The following is a 24,057-nucleotide window of genomic DNA, read 5'->3' as shown; positions in this document are numbered from 1 at the left end:
TAATATGCTCAAAACCAGTTACATGTAAGTTCAATAATTTTGAATAAACCCATTAGCAATCGACTCTTGCTAAGTAAAGAACTTAACACCAAAAATGAATGAAATCAAAGATCATGCCAAAAATGTCCTTGACAAAACGGATACTAAGATAACACTATTAAAAGATCATAAAAAGAGATGTAAAATTGAAAACTTCTTGTATTAAAAAAAATCTAAAGTTTTAAAAGAAGAAAAGGAAACAAAAGTAGTTTCCAATTCTGAAAAATGGCTATAGAGAGAGAAATGAACTGATATGACAGCTTTTGATAATTAATAATTAACTTTAAAATCAGAATAAAGTCTATAATTTGATTCATTAAAAAAAAAATTGTCTTATGAAGACACTTTTGATGCATGTGTAGCCAATAACCGGATTCTATGTCTTTGGCTGGGCAGAGATGGCGTGACTGCAAAGTTCATGTCGTATGGATGAATTTGTTCTTTTAGCGATATTGTCTGACAAATATATGTATTGCAGCTGCCAAGGAATTCTCTACATCTGCTGGTTTGCAGCTGTTTACTATTCAGTACAATCCTTTTGAAATTCTATTCTACTCAAATATACAGTGGACTGGAATATGCAATGCATCGAGACAGCGCTGGCGATGGTATTCGCAGCGTGGAAGTATTGCTTATCATATGCACACTGGGCGAGGGCAGCTCAGCAATGAAATGCGTTGTGGAAGGAGAAATTTGTTTATCCCACATGCGTGGCATGAGACGAACAAGGGGAGGAGAGGAAGTACAAGATGGAAGTGATGGATATCGTTAAAGCATACTTACCTGGGCGGGGTCAATCGGTGATCAAGACGGCCGACGGCCTAGAGAGAGCACCTTCATTGCACATAAGGAAGGGAGCTTTGTCTAGCATCTGCCGTTGTGGAGAGTGCATGTCATAATTTGTGAAAGAAGGGGCTAGCGTGAGCGCGGCCCCCGCACAATTCAAAACAAGATATGTATTGTGAAAGTGTTGCTGTAAGCATTAATGTTAATTGTTCGTCTATAGGGAATTCTTATCATTAGGTATTAAACTGTTATCTGTCAAATTTTGGTTATAAGAAATAGTTCATGGTTTTCTTTTGGGGGTCAACTGTTTCTGTTTACCAGTTCAGAGTATGCGTTCGCGGGTTTGCTACTTTCCATATGCGAGAACACTGATTTTTTCTCAGGTGCACATATTTTTCGTTCCGCCATCATCTGAATGTTATGCATGAGTGAATTACTGTTTGATTCAGGATCATCCTGTTTTTCATTTCTATTTCGTTGGTTTGGTTTTGTTATGTTAACTGATGCCCATTGATGGCAGTTAGTTATTCATAATTAGTTTCTTAAAAGAAAAAATCTTTTGATGATATATGAAAATCGGAAATCAAAACGGCGAGAGAACAAAGGCAGAGCGGTTTGAGAGAAAAACATCTTTTGGGCCTTGTTTGTGTGAGTGAGACACAATTTCATTGGGGGTATTCGCCATGGAGCCTGAACTGGAGCTATTGAGGAGCTCTGGGAAATAGATATGTGGCATCAAAGAATGATCAGGCTGAGGCAGAATAGTTTTCATCGGGAGGCAAAGATGATTGACATCAAACAGGAAATCTGCAGGACGGAGTTAGGAAGACGAACCAAGCCGGTTAGGCCAGTTTGCTTGGTAGGAACAAATTCTAAAGAAAAAGTTTTTTTAATTTAATCCTCATTAGAATATGGGTTTGGAATTTTCCATTTTAATTTGAAATGATTGTTAATTCCCCTTAAAAAGTGGGAATTGGAATTGGAATTAAATCAAATAATTTTTAAAAAAAAGTTTTACGCTCAACAAAATCTAATTCGAAAGTAACAAATGCCAGCAGCCAAACGGGCCAATCTTCAAATGAGAAGGGACCAACCAGGCAGGCTACACTACTTAATTTGAACCGAATAAAAAACCAGAGAGCTGCTAAGAAGAATCACCTCTACTTGCACATCTCGACATCTGCAAAAATATAACCATCTCTTAATTCTTTGCATTTAAAAGCTTATATGCACCTAATTACCTGTTTTGCAGAACCAACAAAAATTTAACCCCACAGAGAAGCAAATTCACAAATTTGATTTCAGAATGAGTAAAATTTGCTGAATTGTAGGCGTTTTCTAGAAAGAATCGCATCAATCCATGCAAAATGGGAGAGAGTCCAATGAAAAAGACCTGGAATTAATAGTAGTGTCCTGCTTGGGCATTCAAAACTACTGCATGGCCGATGATCTGAATGTAAAGACAATGTTGTTATGAAAGCGGAAGCATTAATCAGAAACAATAAAATTGCAAAGAAATAATAAGAGAAATAATGAACAATAGCAACACAACCGACAATACACATATATACATGGTAAAACCATGGGGCAAGTATTGGTAATCTTATTGCTCAGAAGAAACTCTATTACATCTCTAACTTCAATGTTGCTGCTGAAATAAAACTCCTGAAAGCATTATGATTTGCCTTCACAGAGAAGAAAGATATAGCCTCTTGAAGATAAGAGAAAGACTTCTCAACATGGAAAAAAATCTTGATTTAATCCTCAAAAACTTAAAAGTTTCCTTTCAAGGTTACAAAATTGTTATTTTTTTTTAAAATAGAGAAAGATTGTTTTCACAATCTTGTTTTTTTTCACTTTTCTTCATTTGTTGTCATTATCTAACAATCTTCACCTTGACAATAATTTACCTAATACTTGCCCAAGCCCATGTATCACCCCTTTTGCAAACCAAGAGAGACCACACTCTACTTCAGCTTCTCTACCAGTGTTGGTTTAGTGAACACATCTGAATAATTTTTAGGTGTGGACTTTTTGAAGATATACTCTCCTTTCTTCAATACCCTGTCTTACAAAATGATACTTAATTTCAGTATGCTTAGTTTTATTGTGATAAGCTGGATTTTTAGCCAAATGGATAGCACATTGACTATATAACAGAATATAATGACATTATCCTACACTTTTCCAAACTCGCCCAAAAAACCCTTCAACCAAATTGGCTCTTTACAGGCATGTGAGACAGCCATATATTTTGCCTTAGTTGTAGATTGAGCAACTGTCACTTGGAGTTTTGACATCCAACTAATTGCTCCACCTACAAGAGTAAAGACATAACCTAATGTAGATCTCCTTTTGTCCAAATCACCTGCAAAATCAGAATCAACATAACCACACACTGAATTGCTATAGCCGTTATAAGCAATACAATAATTACTTGTGCCTCTAAGATACCGAAGCACTCATTTCATTGTTGCCCAATGCTCTTTACTCGGATTTGCCATGTATCTACTAATAACACCCATTGCATGTGAAATATGTAGTCTTGTACATACCATCGCATACATTAGACTTCCTACTACATTTGCATAAGGTACACAAGTCATATAATCCTTTTCTTCCTTAGTACTAGGACATAAACTTGAAGAAAGCTTAAAATGGGAAGCAAAAGGAATATTAACAGATTTAACATTTTGCATACCGAATATGATGAGAATCTTCTCCACATATTTCTTCTGTGATAACCAAAGCTTACCATGTTCCCTGTCTCTATCTCTATACCCAAAATTTGTTTTGCTGCTCCTAGATCCTTCATATCAAATGTCTTAGCCAAGCCAATTGAGCTTTATTAATTTCAGCCATGCTCTTGCTTGCTACAAGCATATAACCAACATATAATACCGAGATAATGAATAAGCCAATTTCTAAACTTTTAAAGTAAATACAATGGTCATACTTCTTATAAAGTTTTGGGTCACTATGAAGGAATCAAACCTCTTGTACCATTGCTTGGGTGACAGTTTCAGGCCATACAATAATTTTTTGAGTTCGCAAACAAATTTTTTGTTGCGATCTTGAACAAACCCTTCTGGTTGTTCCATATATATATCCTCATCCAAATCTCCATGTAGAAATGCCATTTTAACATCTAGTTGCTCTAACTCAAGATTAAGTAATGCAACTAGTGCTAATAGCGTAATACAATCCGGATAGAAACAAGCTTAACAATTGGTGAAAAAACCTCATGAAAATCAATACCTTCTTTTTGAGAATATCCTTTTGCTACCAGCCTTGCCTTGTACTTTCAATTTTATCAACACCTTTCCCTTCTTCAGTTTGTAGACCCACTTCCAGCCAACAACCTTTCTACCCTTTGGAAGTTCTTCCAAGTCCTATGTCTTATTCTTCTCTAGGCATCCATTTCTTCTTTCATTGCTATTTTCCATTTAGCATCACTCATTGCTTCCTGATAACAACTTGGTCCCCCATTGTTAGAAATCAAAGCAACTGATGAAACAAAATCATCATACCTTTTAGGAGGATTCTTGACTTGTGTAGATCTCCTAAGAGATGGTTGTGGTATTTCCACAGTTTCCTAAGGATGAGTTTTCAATTGAAGTTCCAAATTATTTTCTACAAAATCTGATTTTGTTAGAGAGGATTCATCAAATAGTACATCTCTGCTAATGATGATTTCATGGATAGTAGGATCCCACAATCTATATCCCTTAACTCTATCACCACAACTAACAAAGGAGTATTTCTTGGATTTGGGGTCTAACTTAGAATGCTCTTTTAGAAACAAGAACATAAGCATCACAACCAAATATTTTCAGACTTGAAAATCACATGAATGACCTATCCATACCTCTTCAGGAATATTGCAATCTATTGCAATTGATGGTGATTGATTTACCAAATTGCATGTTGTATTAACTACTTCTGCCCACAACTCTTGCTGCAATTTGGTGTTACCGATCATACTTCTTGCTCTCTTTAGAAGAATCCCATTCATGCATTCAGCAACAACATTTCGCTGAGGAGTGTAAACTATGGTTTTATTCCTTACGATCCCAACTTCCTTGCAATAATTCTTAAACTCTAAAGATGTGAACTCGCCTCCATTAGCTGTTCTCAAATACTTGATTGATCTGCCTGTAATCTTTTCAACAAAAGCTCTATATTGTTTGAATACACCAAACACATTAGCTTTAGTTTTAATAAAAAAGACCCATACTTTTCTTGAGTAGTCATCTATAAATGTCACAGAATATGGCGCTCCTCCAAAAGAAACTACAAGGGATGGACCCCAAACATTTGAATAGATATAGTCTAGAATACCTTTGCTTGCATGACTACCAGATTTAAACTTCTATTTACATTGCTTTCCAAAGACGCAATGCTTTCAAATATTCAAATTTAAAGATTTTAAGTTTGGAAGCAACTTACGATTTACTAGTACTTTTAGCCCTTTCTTGCTCATATGACCCAATCATGATGTCATAAACGAGTAGATTCATTGCTTTCCTTAGATACCACTATTGCATGACTTACATTTGTACTTCCTTCCAGCCTATAAAGATTTCCAACTTTTGTAGCCTTCATCACCACTAAAATTCCCTTAGACACTTTAAGAACACCTTCACAAGAGAATTTATAACCACCATAATCCAAAACACCCATGGAATTTTTTTTTTTCAACTTTGGTACATATCTTACACCTATAAATGTCTTTACAATACCTTTAAACATCTTGATTCTAAAACTTCCAATCCATCAATAGGCTGGTAAGAAGAAAACCAACTCCTATGTGGACACATGTGATCAGAAGCACCAGAATCTAGAATACATTCATCTTGATTTTGTAAAATATTACAAACAGATAACATTTCACCAACCGTACTTGAATTTGCCTCAGCTGGACTCGCTTCCTTTTTGGATTCTGTAATGTCCCCAATTTTAAATGTAATAATTAAATTAAATTAATTAATTAACTGGTCCCAGAATTTAAATAATACAATAAAAGGACCTTTAATTAGTTACTTTAATTAATTAATATGGGGTCCAAGTTGATATTTGTATGTGGTTCCGATTGATTTAGTATATCTCAGACCCATTTTTGTTTTAGTTTCCATTGGTAAGTGTTGCTTATACACCTTCGAAAAGGTTTTCTCCGATGGGTATTTAAGCACGACATGTAGGTAGTTGTTAGGTATGCGATTTGGACTATATTTTTTTAACTGGGAATTCATGTTGGGATTCTCTATTGTTTGTCATTTCGGAAGTGAAAGATCTTCCCTACTTGGCTTGTCCGATTTCAGTGGGATTTAACCCTTACCCTATTCCTTTGCATGTAATACTTCGCTCGGATTTGGCAAATAGGAGCACCATCTTGTGGCAAATATTATTTGAAGATTATATTTATGTTCTATCTCCATTCGTGTTTTGGTGTTATTTGATGAAATTGGGTCTTTAAGTTCTAGTTGCATTACTAGTCATTTTCTTATAATTCATACACCATCCGTTTCACGACTTGATCTTCACTCTATACCCTCCACTCTCCACTGTACGACCATACACTCTACTATATGACCATCAAGGTAATACCATACAAACCTGAGGCACTGGCCACCAGAAGCGCTGAGGGAGAACTACCTGAAGCATTGACCGAAAGCACTGGCCACCCACGCAAAGCACTGAGGGAGAATTACCTGAAGCACTGGCCACCCGAAGAACTGAGGGAGAACTACTTGAAGCACTGACCTGAAGTACTAGCCACTTGAAGTACTGAGTGAGAACTACTTGAAGCATTGGCTACCTGAAGCACTGAGGGAGAACTACCTAAAGCACTGGCCACTCGAAGCACTGAGAGAGAACTACCTGAAGCATTGGCCACCTGAAGCACTAAGGGAGAACTACCTGAAGCACTGGCCACTCAAAGCACTGAGAGAGAACTACCTGAAGCACTGATCTGAAGCACTGGCCACTCGAAGCACTAAGGGAGAACTATCTAAAGCATGGGACACCCGAAGCACTGAGGGAGAACTACCTGAAGCACTGACCTAAAGCATTGACCCGAAACACTAGCCACCCAAAGCACTGAGGGAGAACTACTTGAAGCACTGACCTAAAGTATTGGCCACTCGAAGAACTGAGGGAGAACTACCTGAAGCACTAACCTTAAGCACTAGCCACCCGAAGTACTGAGGGAGAACTACTCGAAGCACTGGCCACTCAAAGCACTGAGGGAGAACTACTTGAAGCATTGGCCACCCAAAGCACCGAGGGAGAACTACCTGGAGCATTGGCCACCTGAAGCACTAAGGGAGAACTACCTGAAGCACTGGCCACCCGAAGCACTAAGGGAGAACTACCTAAAACACTGGCTACCCAAAGCACTGAGGGAGAACTACTTGAAGCACTTTCCACCCGAAGCACTGAGGGAGAACTATTTGAAGCACGGGCCACTCGAAGCACTGAGGGATACTATTTGGAGCACACAACCAGATTCACTGAAGCAAATGACAAGACTACCTGAAGCATACTACGGGATTTCATAAGGAAACTCTAGAATGAAATATTACAGTGGTATCAGAGCTGGTGATTCTGCTAGCCTGTTGGGAGAATTAAGAGTTTAGTCTTGGATCACACTATGGCACCCAATGATGCCATATGGTCTCTTGCCGATTGGAAGGCACGTCTATTGGTCGAGTACTCCAAGAACACTTTTTCATGCAAATTGATGGATGACAACATTTAGGATGACGGATACAAGTTAGTTGATGACATCATCTACTACAAAGACAAAATCTATTCGGTACCTGAGACAAAGATGAAGGAATGGGTTCTGGAGGAAGATACCGACAAAAATATTATCAAATCAACACCCAATGATCATCTTGATGAAAATTTGGGTTCTGTCAGTGGCCCTCTAAATGAGAAGGTTCTATCAATGGTTGTTCAACTTCTTAGAGATGGTATGGATGATTCCTTGTAGGAGCAACCACAGTTGGTTGAATATGGATTTTACCCTTTAGTTGTGCCTAAGTCATGCATGACTACAATTTTTCCATGTGAAGTGCTTCCTCAAAAAAAAATAGGATCTACATGCGTTGTGAAGTTCTCGAGGAGATTGATGACTACATGAAGATTATGGATCTGTTTAATGTTTGGCCCCCTTGGGATCCTAGTGATTTTGGATATAGCAATGTTTAAATCAGTGGCACAACAGAGCTCGAATGGCCTTCTACTCATCTCAATTGAATTTAATTATGCACATGCGATCCTGAAGAAGCATGTAGTTTTCAGCAGATATAGCAATCTACATCTGCGCATGGTTTGTCATCCTCGAGTTTGCGTATTGCTTGAGGACAAACAATCTTTGGCTAGCGAGGATTTGTAATGTCCCCAATTTTAAATGTAATAATTAAATTTAATTAATTAATTAATTAGACCCAAATTTTAAATAATATAATAAAAGGACCTTGAATTAGTTTAATTAATCAATATGGGTCCAAGTTAATATTTCTATGTGTGGTTCTGATTGATTTAGTATATTTCAGACCGATTTTCGTTTTAGTTTCCATTGGTAAGTGTCACCGTCGGCTATCTTTATACACCCTCGGAAAGGTTTTCCCTAACGGGTATTTAAGCACGGCATGTAGGTAGTTGTTAGCTATGCGATTTGGATTATATTTCTTTGTACTGCGAATTCCTATTGGGATTCTCTATTGTTCGCCATTTCGAAAGTGAAAGATCTTCCTTACTTGGCTTGTTCGGTTTCGGTGGGATTCAACCCTCACCCTATTCCATTACATGTAATACTTCGCTCGGATCTAGCAAATCAGAGCACCATCTTGTGGCAAATATTATTTGAAGATTATATATATGTTCTATTTTTCATTCGTGTTTTGGCTTTATTTGATGAATTTGGGTCTTTAAGTTCTAGTTGCATTACTAGTCATTTTCCTACAATCTGTACACCATCCGCTTCACAACTTGATCTTCACTCCGTACCCTCCACTCTACACCATATGACCATACTACTGTATGACCATCAAGGTAATACCATACGAACCTGAGGCACTGGCCACCCGAGGCACTGAGAGAGAACTACCTGAAGCACTGAGGGAGAATTACCTGAAACACTGACTTGAAGCACTGGCCACTCGAAGCACTGAGGGAGAACTACCTAAAGCACTGACCTGAAGTACTGGCCACTCGAAGCACTGAGGGAGAACTACCTAAAGCACTGGCCACCCAAAGTACTGAGGGAGAACTACTTGAAGCATTGGCCACTCGAAGCATTGAGGGAGAACTATCTGAAGCACTGACCAACCGAAGCATTGATAGAGAATTACCTAAAGCACTGGGCACCCGAAGCACTAAGGGAGAACTACCTGAAGCATTGGCCACCCGAAGCACTGAGGGAGAACTACCTGAAGCACTAGCCACCCAAAGCACTGAGGAAGAACTACCTGCAGCACTGGCCACTTGAAGCACTGAGGGAGAACTATCTGAAGCATAGGCCACCTGAAGCACTGAGGGATACTACCTGGAGCACACAACCAAACTACCTAAAGAAAACAACAAGACTACCTGAAGCATACTACGGGACTTCATAAGGCAATTCTAGAATGAAACATTACAGTTCATCATTCTCTTCTTTTCTTTTCCAACAATCTTTCTTGAGATGCCCTACTTTATTGCAATACCAATATTTTCCCTTACTCTTTTTGCCTCTTGATTTGGATCTAGATTTGTCTCTTGAACCTTCCCCTTTTTTTGTGGAACGACTTGTAGCCATCGTCACTTCTGGTGTGGAGATTTCTATATTAGACGTCCTTTACACCTCTTCAGACAACAAAGCTCCCACAACAAAATCAAATTCAAGGTAGCTAGTTGTACTAAAACTAATAGAAGTAACTAAGTGATTACATGATTCGGGCAAAGAACATAATAGTGTACTTGCTTTGTTTTCATCTTCGATTTTTACATCCATACTACCCAATTGACAAATTAGAGTATTGAAAACATTTAAATGATCAACAATTTTTATACCTTCCTTAATTCGTAGGCTATATAGTTGCCTCTTCAAGTAGATTCGTTTTGTTAAGGATTTTTTCATATAAAGACTCTCCATTCTACCCCATAAACTTGCAACTAAATCTTCTTCAACAATATTAAAGAGAACCTCATCTGCCAAACACAATCAAATTGTGCTTGGGGCTCTCATATATAAATCTTCCAGATCATTGTTTATCATATTTATTGGTTTTTTTGACTTTCCAGCTAATGCCTTATGCAATTTCTACTACACTAACAAATCACGTGTCTTGAGCTTCCATAGCTCAAAGTTATTTTTGCCATTATATTTCTCCACCTTGAATCTTGCATTTGAAACCTTTCCCATTTGATGCTGCAAAAAACTCAACACCAAATTCTAACACAGCTACTGCAAAAAGACATTTCTCTGATACCACTTGTTATGAAAGTGAAAGCATTAACCAGAAGCAATAAACTTACAACACAAATTAGATGCAAAGAAATAATAACACAACTGACATTACATAGATATACATGGTAAACCCTTGACTATATGTCAAAGAAACATCCACGGGGTAAATATTGGTAATCTTATTGCTCAGAACAAACTCTATTACATGTCCAACTCCAATGTTGCTGCTGCAATAGAACTCTTGAAAATATTATGATCTGCCTTAACAAAGAAAAAAGATATAACCTCTTGAAGATAAGAGAAAAACTTCTCAACATAGAAAATCAAAAAAAATTGATTTATTCCTCAAAAACTTAAAGTTTCCCGTTGAGGATAAAAAAGTATTCTTTTTTCTAAAATAAAGTGTTGGGACTCAAAATCGCCTTTCCGATTTGAGTACCATTCCAAGCTTTGTAATCCTATGAGTGCATTTTAATGCATGTGTACCCAACTGTCCTTTTGATGCCTAAGAGGTGTTTAATGTTTCTAACACCTTGCATTCAACATATCCATGCGTTCCATGAAGATAAATTGTCATTCCGAGTCATTCTGTGAAGTTTTATTTTGAGCAATGTCTAAATCTGCATTTTTGCCCGAGTGTCAAACAACGACAAGAGGCCTTGTTTGCAATTGAATATATTGCACCCGGTTATGTTTCATGACTCGCCACTTTGGGAATGTTTAGTATGCATATCAAAGAACCTATGTTTCAGATTTCAAGTTATTTTGACATATTTTGATTAGGTTTTGAATCCCTCAAAGTCGGTTATTTGCTGTTGTCATGCTGATGTTAATTGTTCAGAATTTTGGGAGGCCCTGTTTGACCTATTATAACTTTGACCTAATTGACCAAAATGAGATAATTCTTTTTGCATTACATTTGAGAGGTCAGAGACTTGTTATGTTTCTGATTTGAGCTTATGATGAATTCGTTTGATCAGTTTTCGAATGCAATTCCATATGCAATTTGTAAAGTTTTATTGGTGTCAAGAAGTGCAGATTGATCGGTACCCCTATTCAAGATGTCATAACTCTGAATTCATGATAGGTGAGATTAAATAGATTGTACCATTGCGTTCTACTCTGAAAATTCGTTAAGTGTGCCAATTTGCAAGTCTTGACAAATCCGTTTGCACACTTTTCCAGATCCATTCTGTTTGAGAAAATCACTTTTTTGCCAGTGTTTCTAGTTCTACAAATCCAAGTAGCCCACTTTGACCACTCGCCAAATTCGCCTAGTTATTCGTCATAAGCTCAAATCTCAGATTTATACTCTCCTCGTGACAGCGAACCAATGCCCTAGTTTTCATTCCCTCAAGTGTCAGTTTGACTTGTTTCCGAAGCCAAAACCAAATGTGATTCATGGTTTTTTGACATATTTGCTTGCACGCAGTTTTGAGAAGGCGATTTTGACTGTCAATATCTTTTTACCCCAAAGTCATCATAAGATGAGATCTAACACAATAAGAGATAGTAGAACAGAGAATCAGTATGTCTGATTTCAGATTTCAGTTGGGTCTTTTTATCAGTTTTTAAGGCCAATCAAAGGACCCCTTTGTATAAAATTGACAAGTTGCAGAAAGAGGTGAAATGAGTTTAAATTTTTTGTTCAGTGATCGAGTTTGTTTTCAATTAGTGTCAGGCGATTAATAGATCAGTTTGGAATATCAGTTGTTTGAAAACAATTTTTTTTTTAGTCGGACCCACTTTGGGGCTCGACTGACTTCATCAGGACGATAAGGTGGGGTATGAAGGTTTTAAAGGATGTTGTGATAATTCAAATCATTTTAATATGTCACATAGCACATTCAAGGTCAAATAGAGTTGTGACATCATGAAGAAGCACTCAAACTTTATGTGGCTTACGTCATAAAAGATGTGACAGAATGTTTGTGCAAGTGGGCTGAAATATCATTGCACTCAAAAAAATTGTTTTCAAAAGTGTTAAAAGGTTGCCATTTTCAACACGTCTGCTCTGTTTGTTGGACTTATTACATTAATTAGGTTAGTTTCTAATAAGAGGGAATTTTAGATCTGTTAGATTAATTTAATAAGGGGGAATGTTAGATTTATTACATTAATTAGGTCAGTTTCTAATTTTAGTTTAAATAAATAAATTAGTTAAAAATATAGTGGCTGGGAAGTTATTCCCGTAAGTAGTTTTTGTAAGAGAAAATAAGGCTATATAAAGATGCTCAGACATAAATGTATATATCATTTTAGTATCAATTTTGTTTGTATCCAAATATATCTAGAAAATTTGAATCAAGAAAATCGACATTTTATATTTTAGCTCTTTCATTTGGTATTAGAGCGAGTTGATCAATGGGGAGAAGAGTGCTTTTAATGGATTTTGGATGTCCAGACCCTATTTTTTGTGAATAAAATAGGAGGCTAGAGGCAATGGAGGTTGGAGAATTTTTATCATCTCAAGCTAGCTTCTCACTTAGAGATGATTATTGCATGACAAGCACCTATTTGTGTCCTTGTCAAGTTGGGACTTGGCAAACTCATCCTTGAAGATAAGAGGGGACTTGATAGATTTGTGTCCTTGAAGAAAAGAGGGGGCTTGGCTGCGTGATTGTCCTTCTATGGAGTGAGGGGGGCAAGATTTGAAGAATGGTGTTAGAAACACCCAGAGGCTTTAGGAGGAAAGGCGTCCATGTGCAGACATATTAGTGGCAATTGTTTCTATGACACTTAAGGAGGCGTTAGATACACTCAGAGGAGATGTGAAATTTCAGAGGAAAGGTGTTTCATGTGCAGCACCAGAGGAGGCATCAGGCACACTCCATGGAGATGTGAAATTTTGGAGGAACTATGTCTTGTTGTGTAAGGGAGGAGGAAACAATGTTATTATGAGGACAATTTCAGGATTTGTAGTCTGAAGTTGGGATATGAGGGAAACTTCAGGATTAGGATTTGCAATTGGAAGTTGCAGAGAGAAAATCTACTTTCAAAGATTGGTGAAGGAGCTTCATCAAAGTTTTTAGAGGAATAATATTGGTGAAGGCTTTCACTTTTATTGGATTAATGTAATAAGGGGGAAATGTTGAACTTATTACATTAATTAGGTTAGTTTCTAATAAGGGGGAATGTTAGATCTATTGGATTAATGTAATAAAGGGGAATGTTAGATTTATTACATTAATTAGGTCAGTTTCTAAGTTAAGTTTAAATAAATAAATTAGTTAAATATATAGTTGCTGGGAAGTTATTCCCATAAGTAGTTTTTGTAAGAGAAAATAAGGCTATATAAAGATGCTCAGACATCAATGTATATATCATTTCAGTATCAATTATGTTTGTATCCGAATGTATCTAGAAAATTTGAATAAAAAAATCAGCATTTTATATTTTAGCTCTTTCACCATTTGAAATAAAATGGAACTCTGCCTGCCATATGGAGTAAGAAATGCAAAAAGGTCAACATAGTGAAAACATTGTAGCATGCTCAAAGCATAACGGTTTGCAATTGCTTGATTATCCATGTGATCTTGTTTTAATGCTTGTCCTCCAATACATTTGACTTCTCTTCCATTGCAATTAATAGGTTTCTATTGGATAAAAGGAGTGTTATGCCTTCAAGACGAGTGGACACCACTGAAATAGCGTAGAGAGCATACGGTGTGAGGAAGGACCCGCTGCCGAGTAGGAGGATCAGAGCCAATGACAGGTGGAAGGTCTTGAATTCCTATTCACCAAACAAGTAAGGGTGTCCCATTCAAATCGATCCCACGGATAGGAAGTCAGCAAAAAGCAACGATTTTGCCAATGTAGATTCATGAAGGAGAGCAGTGGAGTGTTTCATCGAGGATGGAGGACGATTAACAAAGGTGGCGGATTTTGTGAGAAGAGCAAGCGTTGAGGCAAAGAATAGAACTATATGGCAAATTTGTTGTCCACAGTAAATCTGTTTGAACATGCACGATAGAGGGAAATGGTGTTTGGTCACATCGAATGAGAAGAAGTGGTTTTTTGTTAGCCGTATGACCCCAGCCACATTTTTTAATGAATATTGAGGAAGTAAACACTGCCCATTGTTTGAAATGAGATTGCTTCTTTGTTTTCAAGCAAACATGAGGATTGGAATCAATTGGAGATGCTCTTATTTGTTTGAAAAGATCCATGTGTAACCAATGAAGATTACCAGAATTTGATAGATGTTCATACAACCACTACAAGACGTGATATGTTGGCAATAAAATAGTTAAAGGCAAACCTCTCACATGCATATCCTTTCGGTTTGAACACGGATGCCTGGTCTCCAAAGAACACTATCAATGTAGTCTAAACCATGAGAAGGTTTCGAGGCTAGATGCTATGAAGAGTAGAGATGCAAAGAAGAAACTCTAAAGCGAGAAACCCGTGCTCACCTGTTCATCATATGTAATGAAGGAGGATCACATATGCAAGGAAGAGGGATGTCATTTATCCCACATTGGTCATGTGACGACACACTTAGTTCTTAAAATATACCATCACTCACATGGTTAGTGTCTGAAAAGACACGGGCTTTTAGAAGCCAAAGGATTGCGTGGGGGCCCATCATAGGCGTGGATGATGGCCAGCTGGATGCGCAAAACATAATTTTGAATGCCCACACGCAAAATGAAATGATGACTGGACCCATCGAACAAATCAAATGACGACACTTGGTACGCATTTTGAGGAGAGGTGATTACATGGCAATTCAAATTTGAAGCTCTAGATTACAGTTGGCGCTTCCCCGCATTGTGAAGATGTGCGGAGGTTAAGCAAGGCGGGGAAGCGCCTAGCCAACACGTGGCAGTGGGCCCCGGTCAACAATGATGTGGGAGGGGCAGAGTTCCAGCCAATGACAAGGTATCACGTAGCGGTGATGTGGTAGACGCCCAATAGGAGATGAAGTGGCACAGTTGACCGTGTAAGGAGGACCAATAAGAGATTGCCATGTGGCGGACTAGTCGACCAATTAGAAGGTGCCATGTGGTGCTCGGTGGCAGGTGACATGGTAGACCCCAACTAATGGCCTGCTGCCACTTGGCGTGGATGGTCAAACCTAGGTTTGACTCGGATGGATAGAAGGAAATTTCAAAATGCACAAAAAGTATATTTTAATTATTTTCTTCTAAAAAGAGCGTATAGGCATTTTAAATTCAAACATGAGATATCCTAAAGTTTAAACTTTAGAATATGATTAAATTTTTGCATAAAGTTTTAAAAGCATATGTAGACCTGTGAATCAGTCCAGGAGCTTGTTTTTCAAACTGATCCCCTAGGCATTCCTGATATGCCAACATAGCACTATTATATATCGTCAGAACTAGGAGAGAGAAAACTTTCCATATTTGTGGTTTGTTTTTGCAGAGGAAGCCATTGGTTCAAGTTATTCAGGGTTTTGTACCAGATACTCATTTTCAACCTCGTTCAATTAGGGTAGTTCAGATTTGATTTCTGATGAAATGGTGAACTAGGTGAATGCTAGAGGCAGTAGGGATGCAGTTAGGAACAGTTTTTCACTCTCATGGTCAATTTAATGAAGATATTATCAGCATTTCAGATGCTTGTCTGATATTTTGGTAGAACAAGGTTTTCTCATTAGTTAGAGGAGATTTTCAGTTTCTTACAGAATAATGATGAGATTCTATTCTGATTTCAGTTGTAGAAAGATGAGAGATTGTTTGCAACAACAGGGAATGAAGATTCAAGTGGACACGTCACTTCCAGATCAGATCCGGGATTTCATTCCTTTCCTTTATCTTTATCTTTTTGATTCATTGTAAGGGTTCCAGTTTTTACTGTGAGACTAGTTGGTTCTAGTTTTTAGAGAAAATTTCTGTCATGACTGTGATACTTGTTATCTCCTAAAACTCGCAGTGATTTTGGAGAAACATTGGATCAACCAAAAGTTGTAATAACCTATGACTTGATTGAACCTTTGAATTCTAGGCCAGTTCTTGTATGATATATCTGATACCTTACTTGTACTAATGGAGACATGAAAACTTATATGGAAAAGGGTAAAAAGACAACCTTGAACACGAAAAGCTTAAAAGATTTAAAATAAGGTGATACACCAAGATTGATAACACAAAGTATTGTTATACGTGAGACAATGAAAGTTTTTTAAATAGATAATCACAAAAACCCCTGCTTGAAGATCTGCTAATTCATATCAATAATTTAAGAGAAGGTTTACAAAATTGAAAATATATGAAAGGAAACTAATCATGATCAAATATATCAACAATGGAAACACAACTCAAAACCTATGAAACATATATTAAATAAGGAAGATGCAAGACAAGACATAATTCAGAAAGGTCTATCAATAAAAACACAATTTGAATAACATCAATCACCTTGAAGCATACTACCAAATCTTTCAGTCCAAAACTGGTTCGAATGAAAACTTTATTCCAATCAAAGGCCCAAAAAATAATACATCTGCATAATAGCTTTGAATAATGAAGAAAAAGATACTAAGGGCAAAATCACATAAGCATCCTTCTCTCAAAATCTGAACCCCTTCCTCAAAAATAAGAGAGTATATAACAACAAAACCATCTACCTCAAAACAGGAAATCTGGGTCGAAATAATGAGTTAACTCATCATCAAGAACCTCTAAAAACTCCAAAAATATGCTCCAAATATCTCTAACTGAGCTTTTACCATCCATGCATAAGAAAAGTCTAAAAAAGACCCTCAAATTGCCACAAATCACTCCATAATGCACTCTAAACTCATAAGTCTGAATTGGGCCTCTTAAAATATCAACTGAGACTGCCCCTTTAACTGCTTGATACTCCTAGTTGAACTTGATATTATAATGCAACCCTCCTTTAACTCATTTTTGATTCTTGACTTATTATTTTTCTTAATTGCATGCATGTTATTATTAAATAATTGATTCATAGAGTATCAATTATAAAATAATAATTACAATTTTAATACTATGCAATTAAGAAAAAATAAAATAAAAGTGAAAGTCAAGAATGAGTTTTCCCTTTTTAATTGGTATTATTATCAAATTGCATTTAAAATTTATTATTATCATTTAGTTGATTGCATAATCTATCAACTAAAGAATAATAATATTTACAAAATGCATGTTAATGCAATGCAATTTAATAATACATAGACATTATGTGATAAGTCCATGCTACTATTTTAATAAATTAAAACAAAAAACCTCTTTACCATGCAACGTACCCGAAAACTTATTCAAAACATTTGAGGAATTGATAAAAAGGAAGGCAAAGGTTTATTTGTCATTTCGAATGCATTTTGAGAGCATGTGTAAACTAAACACAATAGGGTTACCTAGCCGCCATGGAGTCCAACTTGCGATTTTCTTGTTGCTAGAAACGCCATTTGCTATGTATTTGCCCTTTGCTGGTCTCTGTTATGGCATATTTGTGACTGCTGGCATGAAAATGCATGGATTTTTGGGCTTTCAATTGGTGATTTGGTGTTTTATCTGAAAGCCAAATCCGCATTTTGTTCATTGGGTTTTATTGGCCACCATGGAGTATTCTCAGAACCCGCATTTTTTTTTTTGCTTCCATGACGCCACTATTTGGTGCATCCTGTTGTATCCAGCTGCCTGGCGTAATCTTTGAGATTCGGATTTTAAAAAAATGGAGGGTTTTTACTGGGAGCCGACTGATATTTGCTATTATCTGAAGTTGAAATTTGCTCCTTTTGGCATTTGACTTGTGGGTTTCTTCTCATTTGCTGGGCTTTGTTGGACGCCATGAGACTCATTTCACATGTTTGAAATCAAGAAAAACGTGGCTCTCTGTTGTTCTCTGTTGTAAGTGATCTTTTTACCTTATTTCCTTGCAAATTTTATTTACTTCATGGGTATAAAGAAAAAGAAAAGGGTTTCTCTAAAAGATACACTGCTTTCTCATGGATTTTTCCTGCCGTATAAAAATCTGTGTGCCATTTACTTTAGACCTTGACTACAGTTCAGATTTGCTGGGTGCCATTTTATGAGTTTGGATATCTCTATGAGTTTGCTGTGGTAATTTTTCTCCATACGGGTTTTATTTTGGAAGAATGTAACACCTGGGCGCCATATTTACCTCATATCTGTGATTTTCTACAAGGGTTTCTGCTCGTTTTGCTCTATAATTGTGGCCATTGCTTTTGCTGTAAAATAATCTATTGAACTTCTCTCCTTAGGATTTTTTTTTGTTGAATCCAACATTGTATTCTCCCCATGCATGAATGCTACTTTTAATTCAATTCACTCTAAGTATATACCAAACTCATAATGATGGAGCTGTTAAGTTGAAAAAAGTTTGTCAGTGACAATGTACTGCTCTTTAGAAGTGACAGACAGAGATACTATTTGATTGCACCAAGGAACCAGATTTCTTGTTTTGTCTTTGTTGGAAATTGCTTTAGCGTTATATCTTGATCATATCTACTGCATATTTCTATGTCTGAAGATCCATTTCTGTTATGCTTTTACCATGCTTTGCTGAAAGTAACATTGCTTGTTTCCTTCTTAGAAGATGTATCAGATCTCTTGGTAATTTGCTTGCTGCTGTTATAAAATATGAGCACCCCTATTTTATTCTGGAAGTATCATACTTCTTTTGTGATATGATATCAAATGGCATCCTTTTTCCCTCATGTTCATCTGTAGTTTTCATAATTCCAGATATGCACAATGTGGATTACTAAACAAGATATTGTTGACCCTGCTGTAGCATATCAGAATTACATAGAGATAAATGTTTGTGAAGTATTTTCAATGCTGGAACTTACTTTTCACTCTCACTTTTGCTGGTTGCTTGTTGAGATAGTAGCACACCTGATACTCATGAATATATTTCTCTAAAATCTGCGTACTAATACTGTTTGGAGTTGCTTTGAAATGATCTCACACATTTTTTCCCTTTTTTCACTTTTCCACTTTGTAATTGTTATATTGATTTGAAATGACACTTTTATTATGATGACTGAAGTGAGAAAACAAAACGCTGATAACACCTTCATAAGTACCATTTCTGCATCCTCACATTGCTTCTTGATATTGCATCATTTCAAACCTTATATACTGTGCTTTCCTTCACTTCTGAATGCATTGCTTGCTCGTTGTCTTCATTTGAGAATTATGTTCAGATTGTTCACTTTGCTCTCTTTTAGCTGTTCATGCAATTCTTGATTTGCTTTTATTGCTTTTACACCTGTTAAAGCAAAAGGTTTCAAAAACTAAAAATAGTTTGTCCCTTTAATACTTTATTTGCTGTTATTTGTATGCATACCAATCCCACCTGCTACGCCTATCCTGTTTTCACCAGCTTTATAAGTAAAAAGTTTCAAAACAAAATGAATTGTCCTTTTAATACTTTTATTCTTCGTGATTGACTTCTCTATCTACTGATGTATGCTTGTATTTTACTGAGATGAATAGCGTGTAGGATGGTGAATGCGAGATGAGGTGAGCTATCAGCATTGCTTAGATCCATTGGATCTAATCAATTTTTCCTTTGTAAATGCAGGGATTGGAAGCACGGAAAGGGCGAGATCCAAAACAGCAAGAAGGTGGATGCAGATCGATGCCACTTCACCAGTCATTACAGGCAATGACTGGTGCCCATGACCTTTTTCTCCTTTACTCCTCTTTCATGTTACTGATTTCAGTAGAGTATAGGTGTATGTCAGCACATAGGGACTACTCTCACAGTCAAATGTGTGGTAGAAATTTACTTTCAGTACTTTATTTCCATCATACGAACATTGTATATTATTTCAATATAAATAAAATGCTTTCCTTTAATGCATTTCTGAGAATTGCTTGAAAGTAATAAGCATATATGTTTTCCTCCATTCGAACATGTGTGAAAATTGAGCAACAATACCATTCTCTTCAACATATTTCTCTTGTATGAACAACAGTGAATAAAGCTAATATAGATAGTTCTGATCTATTTAGTAGTTTTAGGAGTTATTTACATGCATCTTGAATGTATAGTTTCAAAGAAATGAATACAATGAGCAAAAATCTTCTTAGTTTCATTCTAATTCTCATCTCCTCTCTCTGTAATCTGCAATGTTTTGTGGCTTAGGGACAAAGAACTTAGACCCTTTTGCATCTCCTTAAGGTTGTATGTCTTGTTGGAACAAAGGGCCAAGTAAATGTTTGATGTATTTGATAGGGTTGTTGGTTATTTGTGAAGGATATTTCATGAGAATGAGGTCTTTTTGAACACCGATGTCTAATTCACAGAGTGAGAGGATAGATCTAATATCTTGATACATGCAATGTCACTGGTATCATAGATGTATGTGTGTGATTTGTGGAATTGCCCAATAGATAAGACACTGATCAGCTACAGGATCAACTTGTTCTTATTGTTGCATATTTGGAGATTTGCTGAAATCAACATTATAATCATCCATTTCCCTTTCCCTCTAAGAGTTGAAAGGATGCCCTCACTTAGTTTACAATTTCTTAGGTCATGTTATTAGTTATTTCATGTCTATGATCTTTGCATAAATACAAAAGATTTAAGGGTTTTTATCTGCTTTGTAAATGATTCATTGTATGCTTTGAATACTGGTACCATATGAAGAATCTATAGGTATACTCGTCTAGGTTTTTCAGAGCTTGAAGTAGAAGAAGGGTCTAGCCTTATAGTTGGCCTGGTGTCTAAATAGATATGTTGCAGATGGGAAGTAGCTGCCTCTAGATGTATTTTGTTCTCATTAGGGTAATTTGAAACTCTGATGTTTCAAAACACCAACATAAAGAAAGATTGTTTTCACAATCTTGTTTTTCCGCTTTTCTTTATTTGTTGTCATTATCTAACAAATGTTGCAACAGTAGTACAATGGAAGTGAAGAGAAAGCCTATGACTTACCTAGACCATGGTACACCATTTACATCCACATAAATAAAAGAGATTGATTCTGCCATAAATTAAATTACTGATTCTGATGCAGATGTGTGGTTGTGCGATTTTTTATTTATTAATTTTTTTGGATGGGTCTATATATATATATGGGAAGAAATGCAAGATATACACAAAAATAAACCATTCTATGGCATGATACTTCACCATTGATAGTTCACCTTCAAATTATACAAACACAAAGTGGAACAATGTACAAATTGAAATAACTAATTAGTAAACTACTCTACTTCAAGATACAATGTAAGTGAAGAGAATACGTATGACTTTACCTAGACCATGGTACACCATTTACATCCACATAAATAATAGAGATTGATTCTGCCATAAATTAAGTTACTGATTCTGATTTTGATTCTGATGCAGATGTGCGATTTTAAAAAAAAAATTTGGGATGGGTTTATATATATATATATATTTGGAATGAAGTACAAGAAATATACAAAAATAAACCATTCTATAGCATGATACTTCACCATTGATAGTTCACCTTCAAATTTTACTAACACAAAGTGGCAAGTATACAAATTGAAATAGTTAATTAGTAAATTACTCAACTTCAAGATTCCAATGCAATTTGAATTACAAAATCAAAACTTAGTTCATGATTCAATGTTGATCAGTCAAGAGTCAAGAGTCAAGATTCACTGATCAAATTCAGTCATTCAGAATCATAAGGTTTCTGAACAAATCAGTGCAAAAAAGAATTAAACACGTGAAAAAGTTACTAAATGACTTTGGAGGTCATAATAACCTTTTGGCTGCAGGTGCTGTCCGGATGCGCCTGGATGCTCTCTGGATGCTCTTCAGCGCATCCCAAGATAACCCACAGTCCCAGGATGCACTTCCTCGGCGCACCGGTGCAAAACCCAGATGCATGAGTGCATCCGCACGCACCAACATCAGCATCTGGGGAAAATCAGTGAGAAGCGGTATCTAAGGCCATAAACAAGAAGCAACATATAATTAATACAGTTGTAAACAGAGGAATAACTCGGGAAGAGGGGCTACATTGGGTACTATTTTATTGCCAATTTCTCCAATTTGAGCTATTACTATATTTCCTCTTTGTGATGATATGCATCTTCTGAGTAATGTATTAAAGATGTCTATCAAACTTGTTCTCAGAAAAGTATAGGTGTGTAGAGAAGATTGACTGTCTCGGAATTATAAATTCTCCTTTGTGATGATATGAGTAAAGGTATGTAGAGAAGAGAGACTGTCTCAGAAGTATAAATTCCCCTTTGTGATGATATGCATCTTCTGAGTCATGTATTAAAGATGAGGTCTATCATATTTGTTCTGAGAAAAGTAAAGGTATGCAAAGAAGAGAGATTGTCAGAGTATAAACTGTATTCCATATTTGATGTCTATTACATATTCCATATTTGTTTGTTTATTGTATCTTCCTATAACAGATTTGATTAGATTCTTTTGAATTTTTCTTCTTATACCATGTTTACCCTTATATATGAACTAACGCATCCTACCAAGGATTCATCACTTAAGCATATATGCGTAATTTGTGATGATGTAAGAGACACAGTTGAATACCTTTTTGCACAAGTTAAATTGCTGAATTGAAATGGACGACTAAAAATATTACTTATCTATTTAATAGAATTCACAGTGGGACTAGAAAGATTACTTATCTATTTAATAGAATTCACATTGGTAATATTGTTTTATCATTCAGAATTTAATCTCCATTCAAGAATAACTGAACTGATAAAGCTTGTTCGAAGGATGGATCTTATGGGTGTTAAATTTATGAGATCTTATGGGTGTTAAATTTACGAGAACCAGAATAGTATAAATAAATAACAGGAAAAAATCAAAACACATTAGCCTCCTGAGAAATAAAGATTTTTCTTGGGAAAACCCTTCTATTCGAGGGAAAATTTCAGCCACACCAAAGATAGATCCTTTTACTAAGAGGTCAAAACAAATACATAGATCTCTAACTTCTGATTATTGGTTTTAAATAATCAATCAATCAAAATTATATGAAATTCCATCACTTTACTGTTCAGATACAGAATATAAGAGATCTTCGAGTATCTCACAGATACAAAATGAAAATGAGAACCACTAATACATGAACTGATGCTGTAGCATATCTCACGCTTATTACATGTAAACCTTTTATCAGAGCTCCAAAATGCTATGGGTTTCGCCAAACTAAGATGATTGCACAAGCTGAGGTGTCCGTAGTTAAGATGCCAGACATTACACGACATATCATTATCGATATTCACTTAATACAAACCATAGCAAAAACCATATTGACGGAATTAAATAAAACATTGTAGCTCATTACAAATGATACGAGAGTTGAGGAAGGGAACATGTGTAGAATGACAGAAATAACTAAGATGGTTAACAAAAAGATCAATAGGCATAAGCAGCCCGAAAAGAGTTTAGCACGTGATACCCATCCAACCGAATAAGACACCCAAGAAGGACAACACTTCTTCTTTAGAACACGATCAAAAAATGAAGGCAAGATGAAGTCTCTTAGTCCAGCAAGTAAAAAATGCTCAGAGAAACCTTGGTTGAAAACACAGGTGAGAATGATCTCTCACGTGGCTACAAAAATACTAACACTTACTCTCAGCAAGTGAGGGATCATTCATATGTCTCACCATCTCTTACAAGTATAAGAGGTTGCAACTAAAAAGTGTCAATAACGAAATCTTATCATAGATTTTCTCAACATAATATTGTCATCTCAGCATGACCATGACTACTTCTAGAGGGTGGAATAAGGGCTTTCACTTCAAACTTCTCTCACATAAAAGACTACATTAACAAGAGATTGC

General features: G+C 36.3%; 1 protein-coding gene and 1 non-coding gene across 6 annotated transcripts; both read left to right on the top strand.

Annotated features, from left to right (window-relative positions):
* Window positions 1–540: 540 nt before the first annotated feature.
* LOC149527870 (uncharacterized) lies at window positions 541–22,634 on the top strand. Of its 5 annotated transcripts, none has more exons than XM_089812059.1 (3): window positions 541–1,014; window positions 1,147–1,208; window positions 19,823–20,198. In XM_089812059.1, the coding sequence occupies exons 2-3, from the start codon at window positions 1,155–1,157 to the stop codon at window positions 20,120–20,122; spliced, it is 354 nt and encodes a 117-aa protein (XP_089668185.1). In that variant the 5' UTR covers window positions 541–1,014; window positions 1,147–1,154; the 3' UTR covers window positions 20,123–20,198. The 5 variants fall into 5 exon arrangements, 4 of the variants coding, with proteins under 4 accessions (XP_089668185.1, XP_089668187.1, XP_089668186.1 ...); XM_089812061.1 differs by adding an exon at window positions 22,003–22,634 and having other exon boundaries at window positions 811–1,208; window positions 19,823–19,903; XM_089812060.1 differs by lacking the exons at window positions 541–1,014; window positions 1,147–1,208 and adding exons at window positions 1,216–1,684; window positions 22,003–22,634 and having other exon boundaries at window positions 19,823–19,903.
* On the top strand, window positions 815–976 carry LOC149527871 (U1 spliceosomal RNA). Its single transcript, XR_016359626.1, has one exon. It is a non-coding gene; the product is annotated as a U1 spliceosomal RNA (small nuclear RNA).
* Window positions 22,635–24,057: the final 1,423 nt, after the last annotated feature.

This window comes from Cupressus sempervirens, unplaced genomic scaffold (assembly GCF_028749045.1).
Source record: "Cupressus sempervirens isolate cs-2001-9-10 unplaced genomic scaffold, ASM2874904v1 CseChr00s100001_01, whole genome shotgun sequence".
In the NCBI taxonomy this organism is placed as follows: Eukaryota; Viridiplantae; Streptophyta; class Pinopsida; order Cupressales; family Cupressaceae; genus Cupressus; species Cupressus sempervirens.
The sequence above is the reverse complement of the archived record's forward strand: the minus strand, read 5'-3'. Positions and strand labels throughout refer to the sequence as shown.